This window comes from Antedon bifida, chromosome 4 (assembly GCF_963402885.1).
Source record: "Antedon bifida chromosome 4, ecAntBifi1.1, whole genome shotgun sequence".
NCBI lineage: Eukaryota > Metazoa > Echinodermata > Crinoidea > Comatulida > Antedonidae > Antedon > Antedon bifida.
The window spans coordinates 20293055-20303712 of record NC_136229.1 but is presented as its reverse complement, the minus strand read 5'-3'; the positions used below and the strand labels follow the sequence as shown (position 1 = coordinate 20303712).

Here is a 10658-nt window from a genome sequence, read left to right as displayed (position 1 = left end):
CATGGGCAAAGGCATTCATATTCATTCATATCTTAACATATTCATTTCACATTCTTTTAATTAAAATTACTTTCAAGGGAAAGTGTCAATACCAAAGGAGTGGTTTACCATATAATATTATAATAGGATTTTGATGGATTAAAAGTTATATTGACGTATTTGTCAACCTTGATTGTAAAGTTGGGTGCAGCTTGCTTTCCGTTCTGTGCCAGAAATAATGTGTCCGGGATACACTCTCATTTATTTTCAAATGAACGCTGAGAATTAGGCCAGCCGGACAAATCAATATTGAAATCGAAGGTTCAATTGCCTTATTGCTACGGTAAGAAAACAACTTTTTTTATAAAATAGTTTAACATAGGTTTAAAACTTTTCTAAATGTTCTCGAAGAAATTAAGGGGATCTCCCTCATGTGTAATTGTTAGCCGCAGATTACAGGACACTGACATTATTTTGATTACTCGCTCAGAAAATATTAAGTTTGCTAGCATTTTAGGCCTATATGTTTATTTAGTCTATATATTATGGTATATTTTCCAGAAATCAATTGATTGATTATTTATATTTTCATAGACCTACCGGTATTTTTAGAATCTGCTGGAACATCTCCTTGAAGGCATAATTAAACACTATGACAAATTCCACATTTGATTCGTCGTTATGCACGCTACCCAGTATCACAGACACACCGATGGTACATCACAAACACTTGCTAAGATTCTATATCATTAGCCTAATTTTACTGTGTGTTCTCATTCTCATTGGGAACTGTATCATCATCTGGAGTTTCATTCGCGTGAAGAAGTTACGCGATAGGAAATACGTCCTTATTGGAAGTCTCTGTCTTTCGGACTTTTGTGTCGGCATTCTACTCCCAATTCAAATATTAGCCCCTCCGTCTTTCATGGACGCTATTGGTCTTTCTCTATCTATAATTTCTGTTTTGACTAACTTGGCGATTGCAATTGAGCGCTTCTACATACTAGTCTTGATGAATATGGACATGAGTCGAACGGCTGCTACTGGGAAACAACTGATTATAATCTGTGTTGTGATGTGGTTGACGGTATTAGTGGCAATCGTGCCATGGACGGCACAGCCATACACATATATATTAATTCTCTACAGCTTCGCTCCATTGAGTGTTATTGTTGTCATGACCGGGGTTAGTGTTCTGTACGCTAGTATATTTTACACGATGCATAAAATGGACAAAAAGAAACAGAGTAAGCTTGGCAAGAAAGACTTCCGTCGCACAAGACTTGTTGTAGAAGCGTATGCCGTCATCGTGATCATGTTTGCCGTCTGTTGGCTGCCATGGTGCGTGTCGGCTCTTTACACCGGCTTCACCACTTACTTTAGCCCTGACAAGTCAAAACGAGAAGTGTGTTACGTTGCATCAATAGCTTCCATTTTCCTGTTCAGCATTGGTCTTCTGAATTCGGCAATAAACCCATTGATTTATTGGCTAAAACTTCAAGATTTCAAACACGCCATTAACTCTCTGCCAATCTTTAAGCACGTGAACTTTGCCGGTTGTCAAACTACATCTGAATCGGAAAAGGTTCCGTGCTCACAATAATTTTTTATATATATAAATATAATGTTGACATTTATTATACATTCTTACTTTTTCGAATAATTTGATATTTAAAAAAAAAATTAAATAATATTATTAACACTTATCAATTTTTTGTTTACTATTTATTAATGAAATGTTTACTAAAGGTCACACAAATAGATTATATTTTGTTTGTAATGAAATATAAATAAAGATATGTAAATGAATTATAATTATTGAATAAGGAACAGGTTATTAAATACTCATTATATGCTACTATATTTGTACGTTGCTTTATAAAAGAAATTATGATTTAATAATGATGACAATATTAATGGTTGAATGATGATGTTGATGATGATACTGATGATGATAAGATGAGTGATAATATTGAAAACTTGAATGATAGTTTTGAAAATATGCAGACTTGTATCCCAATGACTTGCGATAGTCAGTTCTGATGTACCTAATGACAACTGCAAAATCCGATATGATATGTGAATGATGTTGTATAGAACATCATCAAACTTTTATGTGACAAAAAAGTGATGCGCCAAAATATGGTAGTGATATGCTTAAATATGGTAGTGATATGACATCATCATGTCCATATATAGGAACATCACACTTTTGTGTCACATAAAGTTTGGTAGCGTATAGAGCTTTATGATGGTGCAAACAATGGATGGAGCAGTACTCACTGCTTCCGTGGACTCGAATCTGTTTTGGGTGCCATCATCAGCGCAAGCTTGTGGTGTGGACGCAGCCTAATGATCTGGAGGTTCCACCTGAGAATTACTTAGTACAACCTACAATTAGGTCAGAAGGCAAACATCTGACCAATTACTTAGCTTTCTGACGCAAAACTAGTTCGCATTAATTACACTAATCATCGTTATCCTGATAACATTAAAACATGCAATGTCTGTCCTGATTTTAGGTTTATTGTAACTGAATTATTAATAAAATGATTACTTCATAGTGGTTAAAGCCTGTTTTCCTGTCGACGTTAGTTAACAATAATCGGCGATCTTCTACGTAAACATTGAAATGTTAACGATTTACAGGAAAACGTACTCGCTATCGTTTCAACTTGATCGTTTTCAAACGATCGTCGTTGTACTTTTAACGATCAACGACGATAGCGTCGAATAACGTCGACAGGAAAACAGGCTTAAGTTGCGATTAATTATTCAAATAATAATGCAAATTCAATATCACCGAAAATTGAATACCAGAAGTTCATGTACTTTTCTTGTTGCAACAAATTGATTAATGTTTGATTTGATTCAAATATGCTCTTAACAACTAATTTATAGTACAAACAAAATAAACGATTCCTGAAATGACTCAAATCAATAATTAATCAAAGCCTCTGTTATCTGTCCTTTTTATCTCTCCCTCTCCACCCCCACCTCCAACAAATTGATGAGACCCACTCTATTTTGAAGCTACCAAATAAATTTCTGCAGTAAAAAAGTTTCGTTTCGTTTTTCTTTTCGTTTATTTCCCACTCTTCAAATGAATTTAAACAGTTTGAACATAAGTATACATTGTATATGGGTGGATGGAGGTCACAGTTGAACTTTAAGTTGTGGCCCCCGTTTCAGTATAATAATAACATGCTACGAAGCAGACTAAAATATATGTTTAAAAATTAGGGTACATAAAATCAAGTAGGCCTGCATAAAATTGTAATTAATTAATTAAGACAGTAAAAGTTAAGATGAACTGGGCAGTTGTATGACGATATTACGATAAAACTAATAAATCTCTACGGTAGGTTGGCTGTATAATATCCTCCTGGATGATAAGCAAAACGAAGTTAATTTTGAAATTTGCCGGCTCTTTAGTTTTACAAATTTGTCATTATTAAGAAAAAAAATTGTTTTTGTACTTGAAAAATTAGAAATAAATGTTTTTATTTGATATGATGACTATACAATATTATATATATATTTTTTATTTTCTATGAATAAATTAGATTGTTTTTTTAGCTTATAATTTGCAAAATCACTATTCGGAAGAACTTTTTTTTCAAAATTCCAAAGTACACTATAACAAACGGAAAAATCAAACCAAAATGCATACAATGCACTTGACTATCCCTTTGTTTTAATCGTTCGCCACACCTGAAAAATTAATCTCTTTCACCAAAGCGGACTTCCTAACTAGCCCTCATCTAGCCCTCATACATTAAGTCTATTCAATGGCATGGTTTTGAATTAAAATTATTAAGACGAAATAGGTTATATGACTTCCTTTAACTGTATTGGCTGTCAGACAAATTGGTCGAACGTTTACATTTTAATGTAGTTAAGATATTCAGTCGCTCCGGTTGCACTTTACCTTACACAGTACAAAAGCGGAACAGACGACGATTGTTGCTTTATCGTAAGTATTTTCTAAAAACATTAAAAATTACTTTTTATCAAAACTAAGTTGTAAAGTATCTTCTCGGTTTAAACAGATCTGTCATTTTAGAGCGTATATCAATACATTTTATTTTATTTCATTTATTTTAATTTTATTTCAATCACATCTAAGAGCCGTATTAGGTGTAAGGATCTCTCTTTTCTTGACTTTGTTAAATAATAATGTGCAAAATTCTCAACCCATGCGAATTGGTCTCCTTTCTCTTTTTTATATAATAAATACTAATAATAAATTTGGACATAATATTAAGCGTATAATGAGTAGAGCTTTTTAATGCGCTTCACATTCAAAATAACACATTTTCAATAAAATGAAAATAGATGAAATGACATCCCTGGAAACTATTGATTATTGAGAATGTAAATGTTTGGTTATATTTTAATCTATAAATTAGTAGAGAAAGGGAGGCTAATTGATGACCAATTCCGTCTTTAGTTATGTTTTGAATCATAATTAAAAACAACCTCCATCGGTGTTTCTATCTAGGCCTATTTAGGGTATAGTGAATTTGAATATTGGTATTTATTTCTCTTCTCTTTCTCTTGTTTTCAATTATCCCATATCAAACAAAAAAATATACAAATGAGATGCTATATAATATTTCTATGATACTGGGCAAATATTGTAGTGTGTGGAGATAAAGTACTAAGAATCGGGTGTTTAAAACATGCCAAAGTCTAAGCCTATTAATTTATATTTGAAGAATAAATAAAAATCGCGCTGTGGGAAAAATATTTTAATAGATTTTAATTAAAATAACTCGATTATTTTAACAATATTATGTTCATCTCGACCTTCTATCTTAAAAACCGTCTTTCCTTAAGTCGGTAAAACTTTGAATTTAATCTTCTTTAATCTTACCTGCCTGCATTTTTGTATTATTCGTTTTAGTTTGCATTTCTCGTCACTAAACCACACTACACAGACGGTAAGTCTACTTAATTATTTGTTTTTTTCCTTCGTTCCTTGTTGTTTTATCATGCTAATTACTTCCTCATTTACATACAACCTGTCCTATTTGTATAAATACTTTAGGCGTTGTTTTCTGTTCTGATGATGAGAATAGTTTCTCGAAACATGTCAAGACATTTTAAGGCAGTTTGCCTATTTATCAAATGCCTCACAATCGTTATTTTAACTCGAAAGTTCGGTGGTGGAATCATTCATGATTAATTACTTTTATATTCCTTAATTAATATGTAGTATATTTAATCAAGTAGTAGTAAACACTATTCAATTTATTTATGATTTATAATAACGTTTTTTGACAGTATGCCTAGCGGCCGTATAAACACAAAAATAGTTTTTAACAAGTGTGTGGCTTCACCTACCTACGTACCTGTAATACAATAAATATCTTTCTTAAATATCGTAGATTCGAATAAACCGATAAGCAGATATGAATTCTACGAACATCACATTCGATCCATCAACATGCAAGATGCCAAGCATTGTAGAAACTCCTCTAGTCTACAACACAACCCTTCTTTCCTTTTACATCTTTACGCTGATCGTTCTATGTGCGTTGATCATTTTCGGCAACAGCATCATAATTTGGTCGTTCATCAGGTTTAAGAAACTACGCGATAAAAAATACGTCCTAATCGGAAGTCTTTGTCTCACCGATTTCTTAACTGGAGTGATTCTACCGATCCAGATATTAGCTCCACCAAGTTTTATTGACGCTGTTAGTGTTTCTCTTTGTATAATATCGGTCTTCACCATCTTGGCGATCGCTGTTGAGAGGTTCTATATACTGGTTGTCATGAATGTGGACATGAGCCGTACTGCTGCCACAAGAAAACAGTTGTTTATTTTGTGCGTTGTAATGTGGGTGGCGGTGTTTTTAGCTATCGTGCCTTGGACTATGTATCCATACAAATACATCGTCCTTATTTACAGTTTTGCTCCACTGAGTGTTATTGTGGTAATGATCGGAGTCTGCATTCTGTATACTTGTATTTTCTACACAATGAACAAATTAGACAAAGAGAAAGAAAGTAAACTTGGCAGTAGACGCATCAACCGAACAAAACTTGTCATCCAAGCTTACGCCGTCATTGTCATCACATTTGCCGTCTGCTGGTTGCCATGGTGCATTGAAGCACTGAGAATTGCGTCTAATACCTATTTAAGCAGTGATCCAAAAGATCGAGAGATTTGCTATACGGCTACAATTCCCGCCATTTTCTTCCTGAACATTGGACTTCTTAATTCCGCCATTAACCCTCTCATTTACTGGCTGAAGCTTCCTGATTTTCACGAAGCTATTAATAAGTTGCCGATATTCAAATGCTGTACATGCAGTTTCTGTCAGAAAAGATCTCAACTCAACAGAAGCGACACCAACTCTTTCACCAGCGGCACTTACAGGCAGAACACTGTCGCTCTACAGATTAACGAAATAAAAAGTTAAATCAAACTAACAAGCACTGTAATATCAAAAAGTTACTTTGTCAAAACTAACAATTAACATGTTTTATTTACAGTAATTAACTTCAAGTTAACTAAGATAACAATAAGTAAACTTATGTCTCGACCAATCAAAACTACTTCACTCTCTTGCTTCTTTCTTTCCTGATCATCCGTCAAGTTGTGTGGAAAATACGTTGCGCTCTTCTCTAATTTGAATCTACGATAGAACTGGTACTTTCTGCATAATGTCGTGATTGTTATTCCGGCCGCCAAGTCTGTTGGTGTTAGTTTCCATCGATTCTGAAAAGAGCTGATTATAGTATCATAATCTTTTGGTTAGGTTGTGCGACAGGTACCGGTACTAGTTTTCGCAAATCATTCTAGACTCGGCCAATTACTGCTTTTACAAATAGTGTGTATTTAATAGGAGTAATCATGCTAATATGAAGGTATATTTAATGAATGTCTTGTTTTAATTACCATAGATCCTAGTAGCAGATATGAATTCTACGAACATCACATTCGATCCATCAACATGCAAGATGCCAAGCATTGTAGAAACTCCTCTAGTCTACAACACAACCCTTCTTTCCTTTTACATCTTTACGCTGATCGTTCTATGTGCGTTGATCATTTTCGGCAACAGCATCATAATTTGGTCGTTCATCAGGTTTAAGAAACTACGCGATAAAAAATACGTCCTAATTGGAAGTCTTTGTCTGACGGATTTCTTAACTGGAGTGATTCTACCGATCCAGATCTTAGCTCCACCAAGTTTTATTGACGGTATTGGGGTTTCTCTTGCTATAATATCGGTCTTCACCATCTTGGCGATCGCTGTTGAGAGGTTCTATATACTGGTTGTCATGAATGTGGACATGAGCCGTACTGCTGCTACAAGAAAACAGCTGTTTATATTTTGCGTTGTAATGTGGGTGGCGGTGTTTTTAGCTGTCGTGCCTTGGACTATGTATCCATACAAATACATCGTCCTTATTTACAGTTTTGCTCCGCTGAGTGTTATTGTGGTAATGATCGGAGTCTGTATTCTGTATACTTGTATTTTCTACACAATGCACAAAATAGACAAAGAGAAAGAAAATAGACTTGGTAGACGACGCATCAACCGAACAAAACTCGTCATCCAAGCTTACGCCGTCATTGTCATCACATTTGCCGTCTGCTGGTTGCCATGGTGCATTGAAGCACTGATAATTGCGTCTAAAACGTACCTAAGTAGGAATCCAAAAGATCGCGAAATTTGCTATACCGCTACAATTCCCGCCATTTTCTTCCTGAACATTGGACTTCTTAATTCCGCCATTAACCCACTTATTTACTGGCTGAAGCTTCCTGATTTTCACGAAGCTATTAATAGATTGCCGATATTCAAGTGCTGTGCGTGCGGTTTCTGTCAGAAAAGACCTGAACTAAACAGAAGCGATACCAACTCTTTCGCCAGCAGCAGTTTTATGAATAAAACTGTTGCTCTACAGATTAATGAAATCAAAAGCTAAACTGGTTTTCAAACTAAAACTCTCACATTCCTTTTTTTCAAAACTAACTTTTTTCAATAACTTCAATAATCAACCTTAACAAGTTTTTACCAATTACACCGTACTTACTAAAGCTTAGTTCTCACTATGACACACACAGCGCAAACATTGCATGTGATTGGTGAAATTACTTGCGTTCTTACGTCACACTTGCGTTGCGCCACTGTGTGAACTAAGCTTTAGGTCAAGCAAGTAATTACAAATGTCTCAATTACAAGATATCGATTAAGAGTATTGAATAGAACCAAGTTCTATCTTTAAATAATCTTAGAAGATAGGCGATATTTATCTATGAAATAATGAGTTTTTCTATGGAATAGTTGGTCTAAATAGGTAGATACAGTATAATGAATTTATGCAAGCGGGATGGAGGAATCTGACAAATAGAATGTTATATGTTATAAATTAAGAAAGAAGGAAGAAAGAAAAGAATTAAATTATTAAAAAGAAAAATGAAGAATACTATACGAAATAAACGTGAAACACTATATTGTATTGTACTTCATCATACCATTTAAAGATATATTGTTCCCATGAAAAACATTTTTTAAAATGTTTTTGTTGTTGAATATGGCATTTAATGTTAACCGTTTATTTTGTCTTTTTACAAGTTAAAACAAGTTAATTTTTTTCCAAAGAAGTAATTAACTGCGAAATGGTTATTCAAATTATTTTTGTATTAATCTTCATTTTTCATGGGACAATACATCTTTAATTGGTAAAATATTGTACAATGCGGCACAGGCACATTACACGATTGTCTTCAATCAAAGACCAACTTTACGCGCTCACATTATAATATAACCTAACCTGACAGTAACTAATAATGTGGTCTTCAATTGGAGGCATATCTGTATTATTTCAATATCATGTCTTAATATAAACTTAATAGTTAAGGAATATATTTAAGATTAAAATTACTAACTATTTTACACAGATATTGCCTGCTCATAGGAGAAATATAACATTTGAGATCCTCTGAGGGAGTTTTATAGATTAGAAGGATTGTATTGTCCAGAGAGAAAATATAATCTCAAATGTATATTACACTGATGTAAAAGGCAATATCTGTTATATTACATAGCCAAAATTGATGCAAATAATTCGTTATAGCTGTAGTAGTTACAATGTAAATACGGCAACTGCATAAAGGCTAATTATTCATTTCTGGTCACTTCATTGTACCAAATGTTTTGGTACACCTAATAATTATAACATACATTTCCTACACTCAAAATTTCAGTCAAATGTCATGTGTTTGTGACCAAAAATTATTTAAATACCATACAATACCCATGTCAATTTAATAAAGCCAGTTATATTACCCAGTAGGGCAATATAACGTTTTCGATCAAGTAGTCAAGTGATGGCATTTCTATCAATCACGTTGTCGTATTTATAGGCTATTTAATACTGTATTTTCAATTTACTAAGATTTAATTGTAGATAAAGTAGTTTCAACTCTGCTATAAAAGATAAGTACTGGTATTTTTAGAAATCACTTTATGATATTAAATTAACGGTTAGTGGTTTAAACTCATTTGGTAAACAATTAGTAATAAAGAGAAGACATAATAGACACTGGACAGTGCATTAGTCGTAATTGTTGTATAGGCAAACATTTTATAAAATCACTTGATATTGAGTGGCTGTTTTGTCTTCGATTGATGAACAATAAATTCAGAACGTTTATTTCGTTTGCACACATTATTACGAATACTCTAAAACATTGAGAAAATTGCCTTCGTGTGTATAGGCAATGAGACAAGTATTCTCAATGTACTTAGTATGAAGTACAAATTACGTCAGAGTAGGGCAAACATCTGATCAATTACTCAACACCCTGACGCAAAGCTACTCCACAGTAGTTACAAACAATTAAAAATACAATGTAATTATAATGTACATACTTATTTTCATTCGGACAAAAAACGATAATAATTTCATCCAAAGTACAATAACAATTTGTATTTATTTGTTTATAGTCATAATACTGACGATACTAATAAGTTAACAAAAATAGAACTCAATCGATCAACTTAAAGCCTGTTTTCCACCAGGAAAATTGCTCGCGTGAATTGACAAGAGTTGACTAATGCGCATGCGTATTGATGTTTTGATCTACTTTTTGTGACGTGAAGAAATGCGCAGCCAATCATAACTCATGAATTTTCGATTCGCGCGAATATTCGGTAATGGAAAAGAGGCTTTAAACACTACTTAGTAGCTGAATGGTTCGGTCGATTTTGTAAATTATAATAGGCCTCCTACAGTATGTATTGCAAACATGTAATGTCTTAACATTTGAATTGGACAAGGTTAATAGTATAGAGATAAACTACAAGATAAAAACAAACAAAAAACTGTCTAAAGGTCTGTCTACACTATCAAACTTTATTTGACAAAAAAAATGCGATGTGCCTATATATAGACATGATGATGTGATATCACTACCATATTTGGGAATATCGCTACCATATTTGGGCAAATCACACTTATTTTGTCAAACTAGTTTGATAGTGTAGACAGAGCTTTATAACAATAATTAAACATAAATGACTACTTAGTGCGCTTTATCTCAAGAATAACAATGGATGAAAAACGAATACGAAAAGATACAAGGCCACTTGGCGCATTACCCAAGCAGTGGATCAAGTAAGTATGGAGAACTAATTTTCATTGACAATACA

General features: G+C 33.4%; 3 protein-coding genes across 3 annotated transcripts; all 3 read left to right on the top strand.

The window, feature by feature from the left end:
• The first annotated feature begins 627 nt into the window (after positions 1-627).
• Positions 628-1657, top strand: LOC144840674 (sphingosine 1-phosphate receptor 1-like). The gene has a single exon (XM_078696616.1). The coding sequence runs from the start codon at positions 632-634 to the stop codon at positions 1580-1582; it is 951 nt and encodes a 316-aa protein (XP_078552742.1). The 5' UTR covers positions 628-631; the 3' UTR covers positions 1583-1657.
• Positions 1658-3910: 2253 nt separating this feature from the next.
• On the top strand, positions 3911-9651 carry LOC144841003 (sphingosine 1-phosphate receptor 1-like). Its single transcript, XM_078697143.1, has 3 exons — positions 3911-3955; positions 4889-4925; positions 6898-9651. The coding sequence occupies exon 3, from the start codon at positions 6913-6915 to the stop codon at positions 7927-7929; it is 1017 nt and encodes a 338-aa protein (XP_078553269.1). The 5' UTR covers positions 3911-3955; positions 4889-4925; positions 6898-6912; the 3' UTR covers positions 7930-9651.
• Positions 5398-6423, top strand: LOC144841006 (sphingosine 1-phosphate receptor 1-like). The gene has a single exon (XM_078697147.1). It carries the CDS (start codon positions 5439-5441, stop codon positions 6411-6413), a length of 975 nt encoding a protein of 324 aa, XP_078553273.1. The 5' UTR covers positions 5398-5438; the 3' UTR covers positions 6414-6423.
• Positions 9652-10658: the final 1007 nt, after the last annotated feature.